The 26922-nt window shown below is 35.4% G+C and overlaps 2 protein-coding genes and 1 pseudogene across 5 annotated transcripts; 2 read left to right on the top strand and 1 right to left on the bottom strand.

Moving 5' to 3' along the window:
- Positions 1-128: 128 nt before the first annotated feature.
- LOC145638769 (U-box domain-containing protein 44-like) lies at positions 129-10079 on the top strand. 3 transcript variants are annotated; one of them, XM_081689779.1, is made up of 5 exons: positions 129-571; positions 2434-2477; positions 2583-3151; positions 3431-3743; positions 8301-10079. In XM_081689779.1, the coding sequence occupies exons 3-5, from the start codon at positions 2597-2599 to the stop codon at positions 9866-9868; spliced, it is 2436 nt and encodes an 811-aa protein (XP_081545905.1). In that variant the 5' UTR covers positions 129-571; positions 2434-2477; positions 2583-2596; the 3' UTR covers positions 9869-10079. The 3 variants fall into 3 exon arrangements, with proteins under 3 accessions (XP_081545905.1, XP_081545906.1, XP_081545904.1); XM_081689780.1 differs by lacking the exon at positions 2434-2477 and having other exon boundaries at positions 129-540; XM_081689778.1 differs by lacking the exon at positions 2434-2477 and having other exon boundaries at positions 130-571.
- A 785-nt stretch (positions 10080-10864) lies between these two features.
- Positions 10865-13905, bottom strand: LOC145640765 (F-box/kelch-repeat protein At5g42350 pseudogene; annotated as a pseudogene). Its single transcript, XR_014114968.1, has 2 exons — positions 13615-13905; positions 10865-12967 (listed from the first exon to the last, which is right to left on the bottom strand). The product of XR_014114968.1 is annotated as an F-box/kelch-repeat protein At5g42350 pseudogene (transcript).
- A 2492-nt stretch (positions 13906-16397) lies between these two features.
- Positions 16398-26922, top strand: LOC145640763 (uncharacterized). Its single transcript, XM_081691998.1, has 9 exons — positions 16398-16586; positions 16754-16780; positions 18440-18519; positions 19030-19102; positions 19329-19386; positions 22688-22739; positions 22828-22852; positions 22938-23029; positions 26353-26922. The coding sequence occupies exons 1-9, from the start codon at positions 16491-16493 to the stop codon at positions 26408-26410; spliced, it is 561 nt and encodes a 186-aa protein (XP_081548124.1). The 5' UTR covers positions 16398-16490; the 3' UTR covers positions 26411-26922.

Here is a 26922-nt window from a genome sequence, read left to right as displayed (position 1 = left end):
TGAAATAGCCGTAAATTTAATGCTTATATGTAGTGCTAAGGACTATGAATAGAGTATTATACTTTAGATTATAAATGCTGCTTTTGATTAGTGTTGCTGTCAATTATGCAACTTAGTCCCACGACACCCAAAAAAAATAAAAAGTTATAGAAGAGAGAGACTGGCCCCATCAGCATTCAATCATGACTGTAAGTTTGTAAGTATACTGCTGTAGTATTTTTATTTATCTATTTATTTTGTTATTTTTTTTTTTTTCTGACGAGAAATTATACAAGTATTTTCCTAGTCAACCAATCTTCTTCTTCTGCTATTCCTATTACAATTTACAATTACTCTACACTTCTTCTTTTTTTTTTTTTTTTCTTCTCTTTCTTCTTCACCCACCATTTTTCCAATACTACCCATCTTCGAAGAAGAAGATATTTTTAATTTCTCATTTATTTATTATTTGATGATTGTGGGTTTTGCTTGCCGCGGCTAAAATTCTTTACACACCCTGTAATTCAAGCAGTTTCTTCACGCGTTGGATCATATTTTAAGGTGATCCGCTGATTTTTCTCCTGAATTTTAGGTATAATTTTTCTCACTTTCCAATTCATTATTTGGTTACTCTTTTCAATAATTAAAATTACTGTTAATAGTATGAATCTGTTAATGTTTAGTTTTGGGTGTTTTTAATTTTGCTTGAATTTGTATGTTTGGTTTTGGGTGTTTCTTAATTTGGCTTATGGTTATGAATTTGGTGATGATATCTTGGATTATTAAAAGTTACTGTTTGATGAATGTTATGAATTTAGTAATGCTTAATTAATTTGGGTGTTCTATTCAAAAAAAAAATAATAATAATAATAATTTGGGTGTTTCTTGATTTGGCTTATCTGTAGGATATTAAGGATATTTTGCTCTTTTCCAAAAAAAAAAAAAAAAAAATGCTGACTTGTAGATAAAATTGATTGAATTCCAATGTCTAAATTTTGGTTACAATGTCTTAATAGTGGACCAATCGATTACTCCATACAACACGAAGAATATGCTTATTTAGGAGTGTTAATACGCAAAAGTATTGAGTATTGGAACGAAAGTACTAATACGGAATAAGGGGGGGATGGGGTATTAGGTAACCTTGGTTGAAACATTTTAAGTTCTGATGCATTTTGTTTTTAATTGAGTAACATTACAGGTAGAGCACCAACAAATTTATGTGCTCATAGAAAACTATCAAATTTAACTTGTAAAGTTAGCTTTTCGAAAAGTTACCATCTTTTCAACTATACTAATCTGTATGGTTTGTGATAAATGATGGTTTAAATAATGATTTTGTGTATACCTTTGTCCCAATTTCCATGTTCTTGCAACTCCACCCGTGAGTACATGTTTTTGGCTCATAAGTTTCCATCACAACTTGATAGTTGATACAAGATACAACCTCTAAAGTAGTATTGGAAATTATGAAGAGAAACATTTTATTGGGTGGAGTTGCATTATCATAAACAATAGCATGAGAACTTTCCTTTAGTGAAGTATGCACAAACTCATCCCATTGCTGGTTTGGTCACATGTTTATTGCCTACCCACTGGTCATAAGAGGTAATTAATATGAAGAATATTGACAGGGTGACTACAAACTCGTGTATTTGGTGAAGTCTTAGTACTACTGCCCCCCCCCCCCCCCAACTCCCTTAGTGTCTATCTTCGGTTGTTATAACCGCAATTGACAAAAGGGTTAATTATAAAGTCATAGAGTATTCACAGACAGCAGGTTCACAGTATGTTCATCATGCATTAGGTTACACAATTGAAGAGGATAATTGGATCAAAATGATTGCTAAATAGACTATCAAAGCGTACTTAATGAAGATATAGAGGCCAACCAGTATATACGAAATTTGTTAAACTAATGTCTACTTCTAATGGAGTGAAATTTTTGTTGTTTTTTTTACTTTAGTTTGTAATGGGCTGGATTAAATTGTTTAAATGGCTGAACCTCTTATTATTGTGGATCAGCATGTACTCACTAGCCTTTTTGAAAGGTGGTACTGAATGGCTGTGATGGGAATGAATGAGTGTAATTTTGCTAAGAAAGTATTATTTTAATGTTTATTGTAATGCAAACCCATCCTTCTCCATATTTCTCATCAATACCATTCAAGTGGTTATGGATGATAATGAAAAATTTATGAAGAAAAAGAGGTACTTTGGGATGAACTAGCATTGTCATGGGGCCATGGGCATAAGCATAGGACATTTCTCATAAAAATATGACCCATTACCAACATTTATTACCATATACTAAATGGGTAGGGTCAACTGCAACAACTTTTTGGTTGTCACAGGAGTAAGCATTCCTTTCTGACTTCAGAGTGGTAGCGTCGTTAGAAGTTATTAGGCTATGATGTAGTATATGAATTATGTGAATTTTTTTCTCTGGTCCAGGAGGTGCTGGTTGAGCAATATGTGAGCTTTATCAATTCTTGTGGGTATGTATACCTGTATAATGTGGGATTATTATGATGTGACCTGTTTCTCTATTTCATTATGGGTGAAATCTAACACTGATCAGTTTTTATTTGATTGTGTTGTAGGCTCTTTGTGTAATATGGCCGGGAGTTCAGGTGGAAGTAGAGACTTTGATAGCCAGTCAGATGATAGCTCACCAGTTGAGAAACTGCATGTAGAGCCCATTTTTAGCCCATTTGTTTGTCCTTTAACAAAGCAGGTCATGCGTGATCCAGTAACCATAGAAAATGGAAACACTTTTGAACGGGAGGCAATTGAGAAATGGTTCAGGGAATGTAAAGAGACTGGAAAGAAGCCTATGTGTCCATTAACTTCGGAGAACCTGAAAAGCACATATTTGAACCCGAGTATAGCTCTGAGGAACACAATTGAAGAATGGACTGCAAGGAATGAAGCTGCACAGCTTGATATTGCTCGTAGATCATTATCATCAGGGTCATCAGAACGGGATATACTTCAAGCATTGAGACATGTGGAATACATTTCAAAATGTAGCAGATCAAATAAGCAAGCGGTTCATAATCCAGAGATAGTGCAAGCAATTGTTGAAATGCTTAGAAACAGCAGCAAGAAAGTACGACATAAAGCTTTGGAAACTCTACGGGTCATAGCAGAAGAGGATCCAGATATGAAGGTTGTTTCCTGGTTATTAATTCCTTGTATAAGTCTTTTTTTTGTAAGGAAAATTGTTGGAATCATTATTTTCTGATTATTCCGATATTGGTCTTCTATCCTCATTTTGCTAAAGTAGGTCAAGCATTGGTGATGCCAAGAGTAACTTTTAAGCTTATGTCTGCACATTTACATATCCTACTGAGTGATACATGAGATTGTATTCTGCTTTCATATTTCCTTTTAGTATTGGAAGGTATAATGTAATTGAAGTTTCAATTAAAGATTTATGTCTATGCAGGAAGTAATGGGTGAAGGAGGCACTGTGCGTACCATAATGAAATTTTTGTCCTCTAAATCCTCACCAAAAGAAAAAGAAGAAGCTACCTCTTTGCTATATGAGCTTTCTAAATCTCATAATCTTTCTGAAAAAATTGGTTCAATCAATGGAGCAATCCTTATCTTGATTGGGATGGCCAGCAGCAAGTCAGAAAACATATTGACTACGGAGAAAGCTCATAAAACCCTGGATAATCTGGCGCAGAGTGAACATAATGTTCGGCTGATGGCTGAAAGTGGTAGACTGCAGCCTCTTTTGACACTGCTCCTTGAAGGTTATTGCTCTCACTCTAATATATCTAGATTATTTTTGTCTGATGTGTCCACTTAAACCTGGAGACATGAATATACTATCTGAAAGGAGGTGGGGCACTAAGCCACTTATGTGTTTTGCTTCTAAATTACGTTTCTTACTTTTAGATATTTTGCTACGAGATTGTATATGTGTTGCACATGCTGTTGAGATACAAATGTAGACTTGAGAAATTTAACTTTTAGGAATTTTCACATAAACTTGTACTTTTAGTCCTTTCTCAATATTATTCCCACTCTTTTATCTTTTCTCAAGGTAAATCATAAGTGGATATGCCTTACGAAAATCAAGAAGAATACTAGTCTTGATTCTACTTGTAAGTTTCCGGTCTTTAGGTTCATTCTCTCCTTACCTTGTATACCTCTCTACTATCTCTCATCCTTGTCATCATCATGCTATTCACTTTAAATATATATCTATCTATCTATCTATCTATATATATATATATATATGCACTTCAGTCCCTGCTCTCTTTACTCTCCTCAACACCTCCTACAACCACTGTCCCCACTTAACCTTACCTAAAATCTGGTAAAAAATAATAATAATAACTAAAACAATAATAATCTGGCCAAATTGGACTGCTCCACCAAAATATCACTTGAATGCAGTGAAAACGATCAAACACTTGGGCAACAAAATGAGCTTATGTCTTTGAAGGTTTCTAAAAATGAGCCTAACTGACATGAAGATAAGTGGTGGTGGGCTGGTGGCCAAGATTTTTGAGGGGGCGGAGAATATGAGGGGAGGCAGTGGTGTCCTAGAGTAGTGAACTAATTTCTACTTTCTAAGACGAGGCTTGTGGTGCTCTAGGGGACAAAGGAAGGTTGGATCAGGTAGAGAGATAAATAGAGGATGGTGAAACTTCAAAATAATCATAATTATAAACAGTGTTAGCTTTTCAGTCATCTTTAATGAAGTTTTCTTACTTTCTAATTGCCTCATGAAGAGGTGAACATTTGTGGATTATTTGAGAAATGATTTAAGGTAGATTTGTTTGGGATACTTTCCTCTTTGAATATATAAAACTAACTTTCTGGTAAAAGAGTGTATCTTTTCACCCCCGCCCCCCCTTTTCCCCGTCAATGAAGCTCCCATACCCTTGTGACCCTAGATGTCATTCTACCATTTGGTTATTATTATTATTATTATTATTATTGTTGTTGTTGTTGTTGTTGTTGTTGTTGTTGTTGTTGTTGTTGTTGTTGTTGTTGGGAAGCGTCTTTGTGTTTGAAAGACTCCTTTCATCCTTGAATGGCTGTCTTTCTTCCTACTTTGGTGATATTATTCCTTAGTTAAATGATTGTCCTTGGTAGTTATTCTATACATACTCACCAATTTTGTTTTCTAATTGCAACATTTTATACTTTATTGGTGTCTTGGAATTATACTCTTGAACATGTGTACAGATCTTATTGATTGCATTTTGTCAGAGGTCATAAATAAAAACCTAAATTTGTTCTATCCTGTTGACACATGAGATTCATGATGTTTGCAAGACTATTAGGGAGGCTTTTTCTAGTGTATCACAAAGAAAGAATTCCTAGTGAAAGAATAACTCCCTTCTTCCCGTATTAGTTTAAACATCTATCATGATAAAGTTTTAGGTGACAAGTTTGGTTATCACTTGCTATTTTAATGATTTAGTAGACGTTGTATGATGTAGTGGTTTTATTTAAATATTAAAGAAGTAGATGTGATTGAAGACAATGGGTTTCCTTCGTTTATTTAATGTGAGAGTAGAAAGATTTACTTTCTCCGTTCTCTTTTAACAGTAACATTTTCCTTTTTGGGACGTTGCAAATTAATTGGAACATTACTTTATTTGACCAATAATGCCTTCTATCTCTCTCCTTATCACATGGGCCTTTCTTTATCTCTCTCTATCTCTTTCCCTTCCTAAAATATTGTGCATCCTCTCCATGTTGCAATTAAAACAAAACGGAGGAAGTATTAAATATTAGTGAGACCTGATTGAAATAGAAGTATAAAAATTAATCTAGATGTATGGAGTATAAAAGAAAGGGGGGGGGGGGGGGGGGGAGGAGTTGCAAATTTTCCCCATTACTTATTGTTTATGAAATTGACCTCCTAGCTTACTATATTAGCTTGTCAATTTATTATATGAATGGACTATATAGGATCCAAGCCTTAATTATTTGATGATGACATGTTACATTAAATCTATAAATAATTTGTTGTTAGTATACTTTCATAAATTTAGTTTACACTTGCTATTATACCTTTAATTTAAATGAAAAAAGACTTAGGGTAGGAAAGAGAATAAGGGAGAATCGACTGAGTTGGTTTGTGCATGTAAGATGGAGACCAAAGATGCATTGTAAGGAAAGTATTGCTGAGAGCACATGTGCTCTCTTTAGAAGAGGGATATCAAAGATGACTTGGATGAAGGGATATAAGAATGATATAAAGAAATTGAGTTCAAGTACTTGATTGAGGGGCATGGAGGGAGAGGATATTGGTTGATGAATACAAGTTATAAACTCTTGGTTTTTGTAGCAGATCCTATCATTGGGATTTAAGCAAATATTGTTGTTATTGGGTTAGAAAAAGAAAGTTGTTTAGATTTATGGTAGGGAGTATTATCAATTAAAATAAGTTGACCTATTTGGAGTAGAGGAGGATAAAAGAGAAGGGGGGAGGGGAAGGGGGTGGGGGTGGGGGTGGGGGTGGGGGTGAGGGGGAGCTGCCAGATTTGGAATAAAGTAATAGTAAGATTTATTTGTGGAACGATGAAATGTTAAGTAAGAAGGTCTTTAAAGAGCGAAAGGAATAGTATAACTATCCTGATGTCAAAAGCATACACAATAGTCCGAGGATCCTTGTTAATATTTTCATAATTTGAGCACCTCTTGAAAGGAATTGGCCTCCAATCCCTCTATATACCATGCGCATACTTTATCAAGTTGGCGTAAGTGGTTAATAAAATGAATAAGAGATGAGTGGGCTTCAATTTGTTGAATTTGTCAGAGTATATCTAAGTTGACTTTGCTCTGCAATATCGCCGTGGGAACTACAAGGAAACCATAATTTTATGCTATTATTTACAATAGCATATGCAACAAAATATATACTCCCTCCATTCCATAATATAGTTCTTGTATGTGTTTTTTCACGATATTTAAGAAATAGGAGGAGAAAATGGATTAAGTACATTAATAAAGGTGAAAAGTACAATCATAGACAAAAGTTAGAAAAAGTGGAGAAAAGTACAAGGCATGTGCAAAATTCAAGGGTAAATTAGGGAGTACAATGAATAAAGTTAAAAAAAGTTAAAAAAGTGAGGGTATAATGGTGTTTACATACCATCCAATAATAGAAACAGGAACAACATTTTGGAGCTCCAAAATAGGAAAACATAAACTATATTATGGGACGGAGGGAGTACTTCGTATTTATATGGATTATATAATTATAATCAGGTTGTTTGATTTAGAATTTATATGGACTATAATTTAATCTTAACTTTGAAGTGAACCTTTCTCTTATATTAAAATTATATGGATAGATGTTGCAACTTGCTTAATTTAGTAATGTTGCAACTAAAAAAACATCCAATTTAGGGAAGTGTTGTAACATAAAAAGAACAGAGGAAATGGAGATTGAGGTGTGTTGTACCTGACATTTTTTTACTTTGCCAAGATTACAGTGAATATTGCTCACATTATTTTATTCAGTAGTGCGAGCTGGCATGCTCTTTGTGTTGCATGAAGAGGGTTTGTTTAAGTCCTTTGAATAAGAAGTATAACATATGGGTCGCAAACTAATATTGTGGGGTTTGGAAGGGAGTAGAAAAGGTGGTTGTGGCGAAATGCATTGATGGCTATCCTGTGGATCATTTGGCTGTAACAGAATGGTAGATCTTATACGAAGTTTCTTCTTTCCGTGACAATTTATGACATAAAATAACTTTGTTGACGTTATTATGGTCTTTGGCAGCTGGTGCTTTTAGACTATATCCAATTTGAGGAAATTTTAAGGAACTAGACAAAGCTGTATAGAGAATTTGGGCTTGAGATAGATAATTGTGTCGGTTGCTTGATTTATATGTCATTGGTCATCATGTATAGGCTCATTTAGAGCGGTCAATATCTAAGTATATTTATTTATATGAAGGAGATTCAGTTCATAAAATGACTATTCGAGTCTACACTGAAGCTAAAAAGAGTGAAATTCCTTTTTTCCCCAAGATTGTAGAAAAACCGAATTCCTTGAAACATTTGATTCCATCAAATCAATTGATTCTATCAGTACTAAAAAAATCAGACACCGAAATAAAAAGTATCCAACCTATATCCCATCTGGGCAAATCTAAAAGTCGAAATAGGAAACCCTTCCTGATACGGAGATTTTGTTATTTCAAGTGTCCCTAAAAAACCTCCTAGAAGTGTTGAATTTGCAACAGCATGTTTATTAGCCTGCTATGTCCTTGATAAGGATGACTACATGGTTAGACTAAACTCACTGAAGTCTTTGTATTGCATGCATATCTTTGCAGGACCTCTTGAAACTAAATTATCCATGGCTTCATTACTTGGTGACCTGGGTTTAAACAATGATGTTAAGGTTCTGGTCGCTGAAACTGTTGGTTCAGCACTTGTGGATCTCATGAAAAATAATGACATACAATCAAGAGAAGCTTCATTGAAAGCCCTGAACCAGATATCATCGTATGATGCAAGTGCAAAGGTATTAATTGAAGCAGGAATTCTTCCTCCTTTGGTGAATGATCTTTTTGGTGTTGGTGTGAAACAGCTTCCCATGCGACTAAAAGAGGTTTCAGCTACTATTCTTTCACATGTGGTGAATTCAGGGTATGACATTGATTCAGTAATAATAGGGCCTGAAAACCAGACATTAGTTTCTGAAGACATAATACACAACCTCCTACAACTAATTAGCAACACTGGTCCATCAATTGAGTGCAAACTCCTCCAGGTCCTTGTTGGATTGACCAGTTACCGTAAAACTGTTCCTAATGTGGTTGCTGCCATCAAAAGCTCTGGTGCTACCATCAGTTTGGTCCAATTCATTGAGGAACGGGATTTGCGTTTAGCTGCCGTGAAGCTTCTGCATAACCTCTCTTTTTTTATGGCCCAAGAACTAGCTGAGGCTTTACTCGCAGCTGGCCAGCTTGGGGCTCTTATCAGAATTATATCAGAGAACAATGGAATTACTGAAGAGCAAGCTGAAGCTGTTGGCCTATTGGCTGAACTCCCTGAAAGAGATCTTGCACTCACTAGGCGAATGCTTAAAGAAGATGCTTTCGGGCTGATTATATCTAGAGTAAAGAGAATAAGGCAGGGGGAGGCAAGGGGTGGTCGTTTTATGACTCCATACCTAAAAGGATTGGTTCGTTCTCTTGCAAGGATTACATATGTGTTAGATGAAGATCCCGAGATATTGGCTTTTTGTCGTGAGCAACATCTTGGATGGCTATTCACTGACTTGCTGCAGGCCAATGGGACTGACATTGTGCAAATAGCTTCTGCTTGGGCTTTGCAGAACCTTTCATCGGAATCCAAAAACTTGACCAAAAAGCCCGAGCTTCCTTCACCTGGTATTTTGGCAATTATCTTCGGCTGTTTTAGCAAACCACCCTCAATATCTGGATTATGCCCAGTTCATCAGGGTCTCTGTTCTTTGAAGGAGACATTTTGTCTAGTGGAGGGTCACGCTGTTGAAAAGTTGGTGGCACTTCTAGATCACACGAATGAGAATGTTGTCGAGGCATCGCTTGCAGCTCTATCCACCTTGTTGGATGATGGAGTTAACATTGAAGAAGGGGTTATTACATTGCACAAGGCGGATGGAACCAAACCCATCTTGGATATTTTGGTGGAAAAACGAACAGAAGACCTGAGGAAGAGGGCAGTTTGGGTAACCGAGAGGCTCCTACGGATCGATCTAATAGCATATGAAATTTCGAATGATCAGAATGTTGGAACAGCGCTTGTCGATGCCTTCCAGCATGGAGACTACCGCACTAAACAAATAGCTGAGCGTGCATTGAAGCATGTTGATAGAATGCCGAACTTCTCAGGGATATTCCCCAACAATGGATAGTCTGCAATTTTCTTCCGATATTTTTTCCAGAAAATTGGCAAAGTGTGTACAATGCGTTATGGGTGTTATAGGAAAGGGTGGCGAAAATGTACAAGTGTGTATTATGTTTTAACATTTGTTGTAAAGTCCATTATGTCAAATCTTTTGTTTTGAAATGTTTACAGCTTCTTTACACGAAATGAACCTATCATACATTTTTTTTACAAGACTACTTTTGCATTTATTATTATTATTTTTATTTATTTTTTATTTATTTATTTATTTTATTTTTTTTGGTGCTAGAGAGCAACAAAGGTAAGGATGAGAATCGATTTCAAACTCTAATCAATTGAGCTATCCCTCATTCCCTGGCTCTCTATTTATGGGTTTATGAATATGTGACCACTGACCAACAAATGAACCAACCTTTTAAATATTTATAGCCGTGGTAGACTGTTAGTTGAGTAAATTTAAAGAGCACACTTAGCGATGGTGATGCAGTGCAAGCCAGCGAACCTTGTGCTCAAGTAAATTAGAGGCTGGAACAGGGCTAGGAATAGTTGTGGCATCTCTATCTTTCACAAACGAAGCTCATACGTGGCCCGGTTTCTAGATTATTCAAGTGCAGATGTCTTACGCAACAATATTGTGGATGTCTATATGTACGCAACAATAGTGTGGATGTCTATTATACATTCAAATGTAAAAATGTACCATGCACATGATTCATCCACGTTCATTGCTTGCTTATTTAAATGTCAATTTATTTGCCTTAATTGGTTTTTGTGAGTTTCTTCGATAAGACAAAGTGAGCAAGAAATAGTATGTTGAGCTGTCAAATGCAGTCAATACTAAAATCAGAACAGGTACAGTTAGTGGGTCAGGAAAGGACATCTTACATTCAATTAGTAAATAATTATGATTTGAGGCCTTCATAATAACAAAACTAATACCAACAACTGTCCACTTTCTGTCATAATTCAACCAACATACATTTCCACTAAAGATCCAGCTTGATTGGTATTAATAGGAAAAACCATACACTTTTGTAAGGGGAAAAAAAAACTGTGCCTGATCAAACTGTAACATACTACAATACATGGGCATGTAAATTGCATATTAAGCATGCCAAACAATGTAATTGTCTACAGGGTATCGAAGACTTTCATAAAACTCACCTAAATCGGGCCAATTTTGGCACAATTCTTTCATACGTTTCTGGCATTGTTTATATGGCTGAACTCTGAAGCAGGGTCAGAGATGTATAGCCATGATAGTTTTCGTCACACACGAAGATGCATCAAGTTCAAGAGCCACACGATTTCTTGATATATGACTCCATTTCATGACCTTGTCGGATACATTGCAAATGGTAAAGAAGTCCAAAACTTGCCCAAATATTTTGAACATTTCAACTCCAAAGATGAGGTTTTTATCAGCAACAAATGCAGCATTCCAATCCATAGGGGCATCAGGATGTACTGATACCTCAATCCAAGCAAGATACATAAGGTCGAGCTCCCACATCTTTCGAATGGCTTTGTTTCTCCTACCTATCTGACCATCTCCTTCACACCACGACACAGAAAGCATGAACAAACGGCTATTGCAAGAAACAAGTTTGGGGTAATATTCATGAACACGAGGAGGTGAAGGGGTTGTCTGAACAACAGTCCAGAATCCTCTTTCTACATCATAGCCAGCAAGCTTGTCAGACTCTGAATAGACAAAGAATGTCCCGTTACAAACCACTCCGGAACAAACAATGCCAAAATCTACAGGAAGTTTTGGAATTTCAATCCATTTATTTGATACAGAGTCATATAACTCTCCAGAATCTAGAGGCTCATCCCAAGAACCAAGACCACCAATAGCAATCAGCACAAACCTCTTACTTTCCCTTAGGCTTGAAGTCTCACTCCTATGTCTCAAAGGCCTGCATTGTTTTTTCATTGGAGCCAAAAAACCAGCATTTTCATCAGACAAGTTTCTCAGCTGTCGTCTGACAGAGAGTCGGTGGGGATCCTCATATACATCGGAGACCCCACCAAGCCTAGACCTTGGAAAACGCCGATCTTGACGATTTGACTGACTATGCACGACTGGACAGTCTAGACTTACCTCAGAAATCCCAAGAATGGAGGATGACCTAGCATACTTCATAGACGCAACTTTACGCCAAGATTTTGTCGTGGGGCTAAAAACCAACATACTCTTATGTGTCTTGAAAGAACTTCTATCTACCCTTCCAAAACTAGTCAGACTGGAACAGCCTCCAACAATGAAAATCTCATCCCTCATGCTGGCAACAGAATACATGAACCTTCCTCTGAGAACTTCAGCATTTATGTTGTGCCACTGATTAAGAGATACATCAAGCACGTGAATCTCCCCAGTGCAATAACCTTCTTTAACAGCACCAAAAACAAATAGCCATGGAGTTTGATAAAGACCCTCACTCCGCATCTGCATAAATCGAGGAGTTGTTGTCAAGTTATTCCATCTTTTACACACAAGACGGGCATTCATGAGACTTGATAAAGGAAGTCTCATTAAACACATCTCTAAGATATCATCTGGAAGTGATAGATTTATTCTGCTGTTTCTGTTAGATCCCTCGTACTCTAACTCCTTTCTATTACTTCGCTTCCAAAAACGATCCTTCCTTCCATACGAGAAGCAGTCAACTCCAGTTTCCTCAGCCCCGCATATGGGTTTAAATCCTTTCCCTTCTTCACTAGCACTTGACCTCCTCCTATTGCTTGAGTCTCCAAACTCTTCACTGGTGTCAGCCCCTACTTTACAACCTCCACCTCTTCCATACAAAGTGAGGCATCTCAAAGAAAACCCATTAGCAGTTTCCTCTTCATCCCCGGCACTTCTGTGAATTCTCTTCTTCCGTAATTTCTGGCTGACACTTCTTACAAGCTTTCTTGACACACTCAGAGACTCCAAATCCTGGCAAAGACCGTCTTCGACAATATCTCTATCAGCAGTCATTTCAACGATGAATGCCAAGTACCAGCTACTACTATAACCCAATTTGCATCAGTCTCCTTCTTAAGCCCACCCTTATATCTCAACCCAATTCACATCAAGCATGCCACAAGGACTACAGACCTATGTTGATAAGAAAGAATTGATATTAGATTAATTACTCAAAGAAGAATTATAAATTACTAAATTCCTAATTGGGAAGATGTGAGAACCATTATTAAGAGTGACTAGAAAAAATAAAAAAATAAAAATATAAATTGTTTTGAATACATGAACCCTTTAGATCATAAATGAAACATTTTACAAATACATTGCGTAATATGGGATTAACCTCGAAAAAAACATACTATATCTACAAATCATCAAATCCCAGAAAAAATTACAGTAATTAATTAGCAGCAGAAAAAAAAAGGAAAATAAAATTTCAATCCTTTTTTCTCTTCATATCAAAAGCAATGCAAAATTCAAAAGAGAATGAAACCCAGAAACAATTTGGCATTTGAAAGTTCAATATATAACTAGCATGAGAATAATGAAGACATAATCTAACCATAATCATATAAGAAATCAGCAAATAAACCAAGAAATGATTACCAGATCTGTGACAAAAATCATCAATTTAAATTGCATGTGAAATTCAACTTATAACCCATTATAATTCCAACTAAAAACAACAGACCCACTACAGATTTCCAAATCAAAACTCAACAAATTCACAGTACAAATGAAAAGAAAAGAAAGAAAAAAAAAAGGTAAAAAGAGAAGCTTACCAAGCATTTTGCCAAAAAATCAGCAACTCTGATAAAAATACAAATAATGGGTGTATAAATTTTATGGGAAAAAACAAAATGAGAATTTGAAAATTAAAAAAAAAAAGACAAAGATGATGAAATCTGAGTAAGATTATTAGGTTATGTCAGTGTTGAAGAAGAAGATCCAAAAGAGATGTAAGATGATAAATGGGAGGAGGTGGGAAAAGTAGAAATACACACAATTTCTTTTTCTTTTTATAATAATAATAATAATAGGAAGTGGAATTTCTTTTGTTTTGTTTTCTTTACATAGTAAAAAAAATTGAGACAGGACACACTGATAAATACGCTTAACAACATCAAAAGCGACTCTTTTTTTTGCTCTTTCCCATTATCCAATCCCATATGTCATTCTCTCTCCACACTCTACTTTTTCTAAAAAAGCGAAATAAATTAAATTGATAATTTGAAAACGGAGCCTCAATTTATCACATTGATTATCATGGGCTAAATCGTAAATAAATCAATAAAACGTTCACTTAGCATGATTATTTCGTAATTCTATCAACAAATATGGACTCATATTTGATACAGAGTAAAAAATTGTTTTATTTACAATTTTGTCATTTTGTTTATTAAGGTGATAAACTTGTATTTTCTCTAATTTCAACCGCCTTTGAAATGAAATTTGATATCAATACTTATTTAAGACAATACTAAATGTAACTCTTTTTCGATGAAATGAAGTTACGGAGTATGTATAATTTATTAATTGATTTATGTACTTTTTTTTTCCTAAAGTCTATTCATTTAAGACATGATCATGTGTTGTTTTTTGTTTAAAAAAATATTTGTGGGTACAAGGCATGATTATGATTATGGGTGGTTACACTTGTAACATTTGAGTATCAACAAGTTGATTGATCTCATATAATGTGGTTAAATGTACAAAGTATGGGCCTTTTGGGGGCTTTTTTGGAATTAAGATTTTGAGTGTAATATTTATTATAGGTTAAAACTCTGTTCTCAACCAATAGGCTCAGCTCGTCACATGTCACAAGTTCAAAACATTATTGTTATGAAAAGCAAATCTTTTCATTTGGCCTAGTCTTTAGCATTTAAGGTATTTAATTGAGTCAAAGTTTTAGTTGCTAAAACTTATACTACATGAATTATTGTTATACATGTACATATATTGTTTGTTCTTTTATAAAAGTAGTTGAAGAAATTCAAACAAATCGTGATTGGAAAATTCAATCCTTCCTATATAAGGCATTTCACAATATATATAATTCAAACCAACTAATTGTGGCATTCCCACTTTGTCTAAATGTTGATCTTAATTTCTATCTTAGAATTCTTTCATACATATATTGTTTTAACTTCATACAACAAAATTCCATTATTATTCATCTCATAAGGAATTGAAGTTTTGAGAAATATATACATGTGACCAACTCATAAAGATGACATATTAAAGATTTATTTATGGTTCTAAGTTATATACAAAAGTCTATAGATATGCTTTATGGTGGAAAGTTCAATTTTCAATTTTTGAGTAAAAAGTAAAATATTGAAGCATTAATTTTTACCCCACCAAAATGAAAATTCTTCAACCTCAAAAAGTAGTTTGATTATTACTAAGACTTGGTTATAGAGATAGCTTTCTTAAACTTTGAAAGGAAATCCTTGTTGTAAATGGATAAAATATTATTGAAATTTGGAAGTTCATTCTTCAAGTAAAGCATTATCAATCATTATTAACACAATATTTTCTCAATTGAAATATTATTGAGGACATAGCCTTTAAATCCCTTGAATCTCGATTGCTACAATAACAAATTACTCGTAATAACATTCAACATATGCTTGCTTTCACAAGTTAATGATTAATCTTTAGCATTTTTTTTTTTTTTTTTTTTTTTTTTTTTTTTTTTGAAAATGAGTAATCTTTACAACGAAGTTTGCCTTAGGATTTGAGCTATATAATTACAAGACTATACTTGTTAAAATGTGTAGGGAAAAAGTGATGATGGACACTTAACAAGCTTATCTTTAAGAACTTTGGTATGGTGGATCGCTCAACTTTAAGAAAATACGAGTTGTTGAGACAACACCTAAATATGCAAGTCTTTCCAACAATAAGGTGAGATCTCGGTCCCTAAAAAGCACAAGTTAGTTAAGTGTCAGGCTGTGTCACCCAAACCATCTAGTTAGCCTTAGACAAAGACACCATGACATCACTTGAATGACACCTTAATGTCGATTCTTATTCAATGATCTATGAAGGCCTAAGGGTTATTTCAAATTTGGATATGTTTTATACATCATTTGCTTTTGTATTGTGCTTAGAATATACGAAAGACTACTATTTTGTCGAAGAATTGTATTTCTTTTAAAAAATAAATAAACTATTTTCTATTTCCTCGATTTTTGAATAATTAAGTAATTGACATTGTCAAACTTACATGCGTACTAATGTATTAGTTTGATATTGGACATATATGATTAATAGTAAAGAATATGAACAAAGTTGATAGTTAACAATATATTTCATGATAAATTGTCCAAACCGTTGAAAACTATACCGATATGGTCCTTAATTCATCGAGACAAAAGTTCCAACTTCTTTCCCTACCCAATACCAATTTCATTTCAATTCAATCTAGTCCACTCTAGTTTTGGACCTGTATGGCTGTATACGGCCCTATCAGATTCGACTCGAGTCCGATCTAATTTAGGACCTTTCTAACCCTTTTGCCGTTCAACAACTTTCAATTATTTTGATCACTGCATTCGGATTACCAGTCTAGACGACTAGTGAGTCGAGTCGATCGAGTCGTCTTCCAACAATATAGCATTTGGTGAGCAGAACATCTGAAGCTTACACAACAATGGCGGCATCCTGGTTATGGCTTGCCACATTCTTCACCATCTTAACTTTCGCTGCTTCCATTGACGACAAATGCGCTGCTTGCCATGCTGTTGCGGTCTCTCTCTCTCTCTCATTCAATTCATTCATCTCTTTCAATTGATAGTGTTGTAGATCTGCAATTCTGCATTTGATAATTCGTCTCAATCAATGAAATTTTCCTTTCAATTTGAGAAATTCAAACGATTTGTTGTTCTCTGAATTTTGTTTTTTTCAATCTTGCAGGAAGAGCTGGAGCATGGGCTTGCTAATGTAAGCACTTGCAATTTCACATTTTTTTATTTTTTTATTTTTTATTTTTATTGTATTTCTTGTTTGTTTGATTTATTATTCCTTACTTTTGTGCTCTTACTTTGTTGTTGCAAAGTATTATGTTTCAATTTTATTTCATTATTCAACTCTGGTTTTATGTGAATACTATTCTCTATAATCTGAGTTGGCCATTACTCATGTTGCGAAATTATCGGTCAGGGATTTGTAACAGAAATTATGAAGCTTGCTATAATCTAACTTTGGCTGTTTTGATTGGCATTATAATATATTATGTTGGATGTATCTTATGAGAGGAGAGGAAGTTTAAATTGTTGGCCTTGTCTTATCCCTTGCTCTATATGATTCCGTAAATCATTTTGATGAATTCGAGAAATATATGTTGCAAGTGGTGGCTATCATAATTAATTGGTGTTTTGGAGCTTCATTTTTGAAATATTGTCATAAATGTATGTTGCATATGGACAAAAGAAACAGATGTAGCTTAATGATATTATCCGAAGATTAGAGAATTTGGGATACTCGTAGTGCAGCTGTCTAACTTGTAAGTTTGAGTGAACAACATATCTATATGCTTAGAAGCTTTTGCAGCTTCCTATAAGAAAGACATGAAATGTTCGTTGTCATTTGTCAATTAATGAAACTGGCCATGGCATGGTCTTGGCGAGGTTAGGACTTAGGAATATTGGGAAATTAGATAAATTATTCTTGCTTAGGATCCTAGCATCTACAATCCGTGCAAAAAATTCTGCTGAAGTTATAAGGCACAGACGGTTTCCAAGCACAAACATTCCTCTGAACTGGACAAGAATTTTTGATAGAGATTATCTATATTATGCATATTGTCTGTGTTAAGTGCTTGGACTGTATGTTTAGGCGTGCACTTTACACCTGTAGCATTTTTATGACTACACATGATATGATATAGCATGCCCTTATTGTTGGAAACCATATGATTCCATGAACTTTATCAGATTACAAGATCTCCAGAGCAGATATATGAGATATAGGGTGCAAAGAAGCAAGTTGGCCATCCATATCCTCAGTTGTGGTAACTCAATTTTTAGCATAACACCATAATTCACGTGCAACCTATATTCCTATCAATGCATTTCTTGCTTGACTCCTTGCATCTAAGTTTGACAACAAAAATATGCTCTTTTTTTTTTTTTTTTTTTAAAAAAAAAAAAATAAATAAAAAATATTAAACCTAAAATTGGGTAATTGCAGAACCATTGCTATCCCCTTTCACCTCTACCACTTGATTATTTGACTTAAAGTCTTCAGATGGAATGGTATGCACGTACAGAATTTTTCGTAGTTAATTATTAGTTCTCTCCACCCAATCTCCTGGATTGCTTCCTTGTCATTTTTTGGTGATCAAAACACTTCAGATGTATTTAAATATGTTCAGTTGCAAAAAAATAAGTACATTTGTGTATCGTGACTTTTGAGGTTTACGAAGTATTAAATGTGTTTAATTGATTGATTGTTGAGAGTTCACCATTCAACATCATATTAATACAAGCTTCATTGCTTGTCATGACACTATATCTTGGAAGTATTGCTTTGCATAATATAAATTATAATAAATATTCACTTTTATGAAACTTAATAATTTTTTTAAAAAAAATGATTCAGGAGAAACCAAGGAATCATTTGGATTTGAGAAATCGTTTGGATTCAAAGGGACAACGTAGAGGAAAAGTGATTGATTACAGGTATTATCCCACAGACTCTTTGCCAAACTAACCCTTGTACTTTAAAATTTTATCTTCAAGCTTGTGCTACAAACTGAGTTTGGATATGGTTAAGGATTCATCAGGATAATTGCTAAATGTATGTATTGTTTATTGAACATATCATCTATCTTAAGTACTTTCATGAGGCTATGTATATTATTTCAAAAAAAAACTACCTCTGTTCTCTTTTAGTTGCAACATGGAGGGGATGCACGGTATCTTAGGGAAAGAGAGAGATAAATTGAGATAAAACGATAGACCCATGCGATGAGGAGAGAGTTGAGATATACCCATTGTCGAGCCATAAGTAGCCAAACTACATGAACAATCTAGATTGAGTTTGGTATTAAATTGGCCTCTTTTCCAGGGTTGGAAATTTGGGATTAAAGTTTCTTTCCATTAATGGACCATGCTTATGCTCACAGCCATTTAGTCTATATTTGCAAGTGATGTCTAACTGCATGATCTATATTTTGCAATTTCTTCTAGAGTAAGCGAGCTAAGAGTAGTTGAACTACTGGATGGCCTTTGTGAAAAGATGCAGGATTACACTCTTCAAAAGGTGAGTCTTGGATTGGCTTGGAAATCTGCCCTTTTTGCTTTCAACAAATCCATCCACAATGCGATTTGTGTACTCAGCTCCATTAAGCAATCAATGTTATTGTTATTTTATTTCACTTATCAAAGTTTCCAGTCATACTTATATGTTATCTTGAGGATGATTTTGCTTGCCGTGGTGCACAATGAGACTAGGGCTAATTGCAAATTATTACTTTTGTTCGATGCAGGTTGATTCCAAAAGACAAGAGTGGATCAAAGTTAACAACTGGGAGAAACTCACAGTTAGTATGTATCAGTACTTGCTAGCTTAGTGTCATTCCATCCTTTTCTCTCCCTCTGCTCTATTATAAGTATCACTATAGGATTTTTCTTCTTCTCAATCAACCATGCATTAAACAAACCAAGATTAAAGAGGGGGAGGAACCTACTAGATAGGGATCAACTCAACTCAAACATCAAAAGACTAAATTTTCATAGGATGGAAATGTTACAACATTTCAAACCACTCTCCGTCAACCCTTGTAGTTTTAATGGAGAATGATAGCTCTAATTCTATTAATGACCAAATTATAATACATCTTTAGCTGTCCTTTCTTCCTTAGTCGGACCAAAATCCCAGAAGCCTTATTTTTAGATCTCCAAACCATTTAAACAATAGCAGCTATGGCATACAGCATCACTTTCTTGGCATTCTAATACCTTGATATATTTTCAAATCATTAAAGCATGAACTTCAATTCAGATCTGCAGCCTATCATCCACAGCAGTTGAACGTTGCTGACTATAAATGCAGTCACACATGAAGTGTATGCTTAGGGACATTAAGCTTGTTCCAAACCTGAACATGCCAGATAACTCTTTGCACTTGAGGTTTAAGCCAATAGCATCTACTTTAAAGTTTTAATAGTGCACCCCCTAGGATAAGTAATCCATAACTTGCCAAGTAACTTGGTGCAAATTTCTGTTGGAACATATATATAGATAAATGTGCTTATGGTTCATATATGAGACTTATATTTTACCAGGAGTTGAGAAGGATTAGTATAATAATTATAGTATTAATGAAAAGAGAATTGCGCAAAATGTGGCAACAAAAGGCAAAATCAATTGATTTGTGATTTGTCCGGTTAGGCGAGCACAAGTTAGGATTTCGCCTATCATCTTAGTTTTACTGAGATTATGCGCGCCCCCGGTATGACTGGGCGGGTTGTTGACAGCTTATAACTAGTTTTTCCATGATATGTTGCGTGCCCGACCGGGCAATATTCAAATTTGACTGTTACCAGTGATTTTTGAATGGTTTTCTTTGTGAACAGACATGTCTGTTGGTTATCAACTGCTCTTCACATATGCTCTTTAAAATAAAGATTTTATGTGACTTATATGATGGATGATTAAGAGAAAAATAATTTTGGGACTTCCTTTTTTTTAGAGGGAAATACTTTTAGAGTATTTTCCCTTGGTTTGACAAAGACTTGTATGCAAAATTTTTGTTGATTGATTTTGTTAAACAACCAAAATCAATTCTCTTCTTTGTATCCCAATAGGTTTATCATGATATCCCCATTGTTTTGTAGAGGGTTGATAATAATCTATTAGGAAAGCGGCTATGTTACGTGCCTAGAATATATATCCGGACCCTCTTATTCCTTATCTCCTATTTCTTCTAACAATCTCTATATGATCTTACAACTTTTTTCCAATATCAACTGGCATCAAAGGGAGCACAAGAATTCTTTCTATTGAAATTATTCAAAGATAACATGCTTACTCATTTGACCTATAGATTATCAAGTTACCTGCAACATATTAGACATATATACCCAATTCCCTAAGCACCTAGATCATACCCCCCCCCCCCCCCCCCCACCACCACCACACACACACACATAAAAATCGTAAAGTTACAAATAAATTCCTAAGCAACTAGGATAATAGACTTTAACACTCCAAAGGAATTGCCTGCAGACCGCCACCACTTTAGTTTGCACACAATTAGGTAGAGTGAACACTGAAGGCTAATAAAATATGTGCCTTGAACCTCACATTCTAATTCTAGAGATTATTTCTCAGGAAAGATATCACAATCAGCAACATGAAGCTGCTTAGAGGATATAGAGATAACCAAAAGGTAGAGAACCCAGAGTCTCCAAATATATCAAATTATCAACAACCCTATTGATCAACTCATGAGATATATTAGAACAATGTTAGGCTTGGAGTTAATTTAAGCACAGAGACCAGAAGCATGAAAGGAAGAAGCAGTGGTTCTAAGCATCCACCAAATAGACTAAAGCCTCCATGAAAGAACATTGAAGGTTTATAAGCAAAGTGCAAATGGCTCTAATTCAGACCTTCACATCTCTCTATAATGAAAAGAAAGATTAAAATTTTCCACCAACATATCCTAGCAGCCTAAACAAAATTTCATAGCAATGACAATGGACAAGGGAGAAAGAGGGACCCCTTACCTTATATTAAGCCACAATTTCCAGAGAAGAATTCTTACGGAGTTGGTATATGGAATGGAAAGAGAAGTTTTAATGGTTATAATCCAAGTGAATTTGGGTAGGCATCTATCTTCTAAGAAATCCCATTTCATAGGATCATAGATTTTCCCTAGACATTTTGAAGCTAAATGTCACTACAAGGTCCCATAGCGAAAGAGGCTAAATGCACCCCAAAGAAAAACGAGTTGAAGGACCCAACCCCTTTTTGAAGTGAGGAAACCCTGCACCAAATGACTTAAAAAAAGACTATGTTGAGCATCCACACAGTTAATAGTATCCTATCTCTATCTAAGCAATGATAGTTGGTAGTTGACCCCCAACTAGGACAAAGGTTTTGGTAATTGGTATGAAAGCTCCATTCCTTAACCTTTGTCTCCAAGAGTCTTAACTACCACTATGCCACTGGAATGAACAACAATCAACTTCCTTTTCTCTGCATTCTTGTTGTGGCTATTATGAGTTATGACACCATACTTTCCAACTTTTTCATCTACCCATTGAGTGAAGGGGGATGAGCTACATCCCCTTTCTCATTATCAACATTTTTAACAACAGTTGAATAAATAGTATCAGGATCTTCCTCAAGGACAGAGCATCAAAACCTTTTACAAGAGGAACAATATTAAAAAATAGCAGCAGTTTTCATGTTTTGTCACTGCATCTAATGTAATTTTCGTACTTTGTATATTTCTGAAGTACTTCAACCCAGTTAAAGAATTTTGTTGAGTAGTGTATTTGCATATAATTCTAATTCTTGTGACTAGGTCTAGAAGAAAGGGAAAAGAGAGTGATACAGGGCAAGAATTTGGCAATGTTTTCACATTAGCCGATCTGTCTTCTCTGTTTGGCTGTGTTTTTTAAACCCCAGGGGGAGGGGGGTGGGTTGTGTGGGCTTATGCCAAATTACTATATTAGATAAACATGAAATAAAATTACTTTGTGGACCTATGCATGTATCCTCATCCCTCAATGGTGTGTGCCTCTGGATGTCAACTAAACCTGCATATCTCATTATATGTCCTATATGGTCTCTAAACTACTATTAATGAAACCGGATTTTTCATGTGTGCTTTTAGGCAAGCAAGAAGCCCGAGCACATTCTAAAGATATATCATCCTACTGTGGAAGGTTAGTTCCGGTGACACGAACATTTCTACCTATTTTCTGTTGGATTAAGGAAATTGATTTCTAATTTCTGTATATTATAATGGAGTAGGTTGCTGGAGCAAACTGAAGATGAGGCAAGTTTCTGGTTCACTTCTTTCTGAATCCACTCATGTGGAATATCTGTACATTGATCGTTCTGACTTTTCATTGGTGTTGCAGTTGGCAGAGTTGATAAAAAATGGGTCTGTTGAACTTGGAGCTGTGGGCAAGGTGTTATGCGAGGATCTTAGCCAACACTGCAGAAAGACTAGGTAATTATGAACTAAATGCTATCGTCATCTGGATATATCTTGTACCATTAGTAAATAGTCCCTTTATCCCATTTTTAAGTGCTTGTTTTCCTTTTCTAGTGTCCCAAACTCGAGTGCCTATTTCTGTTTTTGTTTTATGGACAATTACCTACATTCCTCCAGTCTATACCTTTTAGCATACTAAACTTTCCTAAATACCTTTCATAGTTGGTGCCCACATGTACTTCACTCATGCTTTTTCATTAGTCTCCACTAGAAAACAAAATGTAGTAATTTTTATATTACTTCCATGTTCTTCACACATGTTTTTTATACTTCCTTCATTTGCATTAAAAACTGTGAAATATGAGTAACGGGCACTGAAATATGGGACGGAGGTAGTAAAATTTATTTTCGGTAAGAATGTCAAAAAGAGTGCTGATAAGTGTACTGCTATAGTGGTAGGATATCCTAGTCCTGGTTCTAGGAAAACTTGGAGTGTAGTCCTTGGGCAGGGATTTTTATCTATATATTTATTTAACAGTTAACAAACTCAAGCCAGGCTGCCCAGCTTCATCCTTTCAAGTAAAATAACTTTGGAGTTTTCTGGAAGTGAAGCTGAGTGCATTAGATTTTAACAAGTACTAGAATGGTGTAGTTGTTCTTAGATAAGATTTGAGAACTTTGGAGTGAAATAAAACATTGGATTTTAATGCACAGAACAGCAACAATAACAACAAATAACATCTAAGCTGCAAGCAGTGTTCTAGTCTTCTAGTGGTCAAAATTCAGCAGGTTTACTCTTATGGTCTTATTCATAAGATATTAGTAACTTATACTGTATATTATTCAATCTATTCAAGCACCAGCTGAAGTTCTCTAGCAAGGCTACCCAGCTTCAAATTTCACACACTTTTGACTTTTAAAAATTCAGGCCAAATACATTGTAGAAGATATTCCTACCATTTAGTCATATGAGAATGGGTGTTTTAGCTATCAGATTAGAATCTGCTGTAAAATTTCAAAACAACGATGCCGGAGATAACAGCAGCAAGCCAGCTACCACAAGGATCAATCCCCTAAGCAGCCTTTTGGAGTGGTTTATATTTGGGCAATTGTACCCATGCACTCTTCTGTGATACATTAATAATTTTATCCCTCCAATATCTGAAACATTATAGCAGCATGTGTGTGAACTGTGAAGTAGTTAATGAGAAACATTTGTATTAGCCTAGACGGGTAACTAATAAGGTTCTTCCTGCTTGGAGATAGGTTCTGTATCTAGTTTGACTGTTGAATACACCCTAGTGATGCACATTCTAGCTATTTGCAACTCTGTGTAAATAGAGCTGAATAAATATGACCCTGGAGAGTGGAGATTGACTATTATTTTAAGAAATTGGTGACTACCAGAAGCATAATGGAGTCACTAGGGCTCTTTGTAGTCTACAATTTTCACACTGATGGACTTTTGTAACATTTCCATCGAAGATCCCTACAAATAGCTATAAAAGGGTTGTGGTACTATGCAGGAGTCACTTAGACTTCAGATGACCATGTCTATACAATTAAACTAAAGTCATCTGGGATTTTCCTTGTGTTTTTTCGTCACTTATGTCAATTATGATTTTGAGTATTGAAAATTCACTGCCATTTCCTTCTTATGGGAACTCTGGACTAGCCTAGCTGCCAAGGCCCAGATTGCTTCATTTTAGAATAGACAAAACCTTAATGATGGCAATCAATCAAAAGCTTCATAGAGATGTGACTATGTGAGGGGTTAGGATAATCCAGGTGGTGGTTGTTATAGGGAAGAGGGAGAAGATTTGATAGGCTTGTTTGGACCGTGTACTATTGTTTATTTAAAGTATCGATGGAAATTTGAAACATATCTGGAAAAGAAGAATCCTAAGGTTATGGTTGACGATAATGATATTGCGTGTTCATCCGGAGTGTAACTGAATAAAGAAATACAAATGTAACAGTTGGAAATGGTAACCCCCTCCCCCCCCCCCCCCCCCCACCCCCCAAAAAAAAAAAAAAAAAAAAAACACCCCACCCTTTTCGGTCTTTCTTATTCCTCTTCCTTGATCACTTCCCTCATTGTCTAGGGATATCCCACCTCCACAACCCATCATCACCCTATTCTCAAGTTCTCTATGTCATCCTATTCCTACTCGCTATGAAGCTACATTTTATCACCCAGAATGCAGGCACCTTCCCTTCCTGTTCCCCATGTTTTACCTCATTCTTGTCACTGATATGCCTCTCTCTTGGTGTGTCCATGGCCAGTCTTGCTCACATCATCATTGCTGAAGACTGGAATGGCCTATTCTAGGCATTTGGTGGTTCAATTTTATCTCCTTGCCAATAACTGTGTGCCTCATAGGTAGGGGTGTCAATTCGGATGATCGGATCCGGTCTGATGAAGTCTGGTCGGGTCAATTTTCAAAGTTGAGTCATACTATATTATTATGTCCATGCGAGTTCAAATCTGAATCGGATAATTTTTGGATCGGTTTCGAATCGGGTCGGGTCGGGTGTGCTTTTGACACCTCTACTCATAGGCTACAGTGAACCACTAGAATTCCAGACATAAACCACTGTGCTAGATCAACACATTGCATGAGAAGGCAGTGAGGCCTAAGAAGGGTGAGGAAAGAATGACAAGGGTAGAAATGGTGGCTATACAGTAAAACAAAAATGCTGTGCGGTTGGTTAGGAAGGTTGCAGGGTAATTGGCACCGAAGGTGAGGAAGGGAGAGAACAGCAATGATGATGACTGGTGTGCGACAAAATCTCCTGATCTTCTTTTAGAAGCTAATTGTTAAATCAAATCACTACACTACACTACATCCTGTCTGGGGGTTCTTGGTGGTGCATTGCAAATGGCTATTTGATTCATCGCCTCACACATTTCTTACTTAAAGAGAACAAATTGCTCTTTATCCTTGAATTGATTATCTTAGATGAATATTGATTACCCTTTTTTTTCAATTAGTTTTTTCTTTTTAACTAATTTTTCTTTCCATTATAGTCAACATCTTTATTTAGTTAACTTATTGTGTTTGTCATGATGCTTATTGAACTTTTGGACCAAGTCTTCCTCTGTCCGTTTCCCAATTTATGTTTAATTCTATTATTTGAAGTTTAAAAGTAAATTAAATTTGTATGAACTTATTGGAACATATTCGAACTTAGTGGCCCTATAAGGATTTACCTGAACTTACCTATATTTGACTTTTATCAGTAAAATGATCTTGGTAACCCTTATCTAAATTTGCTGGAACTGTGCTTCTATTACATCTTCCTGAAACCTTTTTAATCTCTCCTGTTTTGTGCAGTGGCTCGAAAAAGGAAGCTGAAAGTGACGATGATGATGATATAGAGGATGAACTTTGAAGCCTTCGATCTCCAAGCTTCTATAGCACAGTTTTTAATCTTGTGTCACATTACTACTCTGATACAATCCAAACGTTCGTGAATGATGAACTCTCGCTGCTATATTCAAGAGTTCCATCACATCAATAGGGCTAGATAGTGGTACAAATAGTGTCATCCTTTTGCTTTTCTCCGGTCCCCAAAGAAAAAGTTTAATACTACCTCCGTTAAATGTTATGTGTAATTTTGGGGTATTATTTGTGAGATATAAAATATTCCAAAGTTACACATAACATTTAACGGAGGTAGTACAAATTTTGTATGACAAGGATTCTTAGAAACATTATCCTCTAATGAGAGAAACATTCAAGCGATGTCTGTACTGTCACGGTCGTACACCCTAATGTTAACTGTCTTTCAGATCATTTCACTGTGTTTTTGCAGAATCAAATGCCTGTATTTTTCTCTCCATTTGAATTTTTGAGTACTTGACTGGTATATAGAGTGAAAGTTCGTTTTATGGTTTTGAATTA

The sequence above is a fragment of the Chenopodium album genome, chromosome 7 (assembly GCF_948465745.1).
Source record: "Chenopodium album chromosome 7, dcCheAlbu1.1, whole genome shotgun sequence".
Classification (NCBI taxonomy): domain Eukaryota; kingdom Viridiplantae; phylum Streptophyta; class Magnoliopsida; order Caryophyllales; family Amaranthaceae; genus Chenopodium; species Chenopodium album.
This window is presented reverse-complemented; position numbering and strand designations above follow the sequence as displayed.

What these genes read in the sequence shown, in the direction of transcription:
- LOC145638769 (XM_081689780.1), top strand. Translation starts at nt 2,597, where the DNA reads ATGGCCGGGAGTTCAGGTGGAAGTAGAGACTTTGATAGCCAGTCAGAT. An exon ending in AAGAGGATCCAGATATGAAG is followed by an intron (nt 3,152 to 3,430) that starts GTTGTTTCCTGG and finishes ATGTCTATGCAG; the next exon opens with GAAGTAATGGGTGAAGGAGG. An exon ending in TTTGACACTGCTCCTTGAAG is followed by an intron (nt 3,744 to 8,300) that starts GTTATTGCTCTC and finishes ATATCTTTGCAG; the next exon opens with GACCTCTTGAAACTAAATTA.
- LOC145640763 (XM_081691998.1), top strand. Translation starts at nt 16,491, where the DNA reads ATGGCGGCATCCTGGTTATGGCTTGCCACATTCTTCACCATCTTAACT. An exon ending in CTGCTTGCCATGCTGTTGCG is followed by an intron (nt 16,587 to 16,753) that starts GTCTCTCTCTCT and finishes TCAATCTTGCAG; the next exon opens with GAAGAGCTGGAGCATGGGCT. An exon ending in TGGAGCATGGGCTTGCTAAT is followed by an intron (nt 16,781 to 18,439) that starts GTAAGCACTTGC and finishes AAAATGATTCAG; the next exon opens with GAGAAACCAAGGAATCATTT.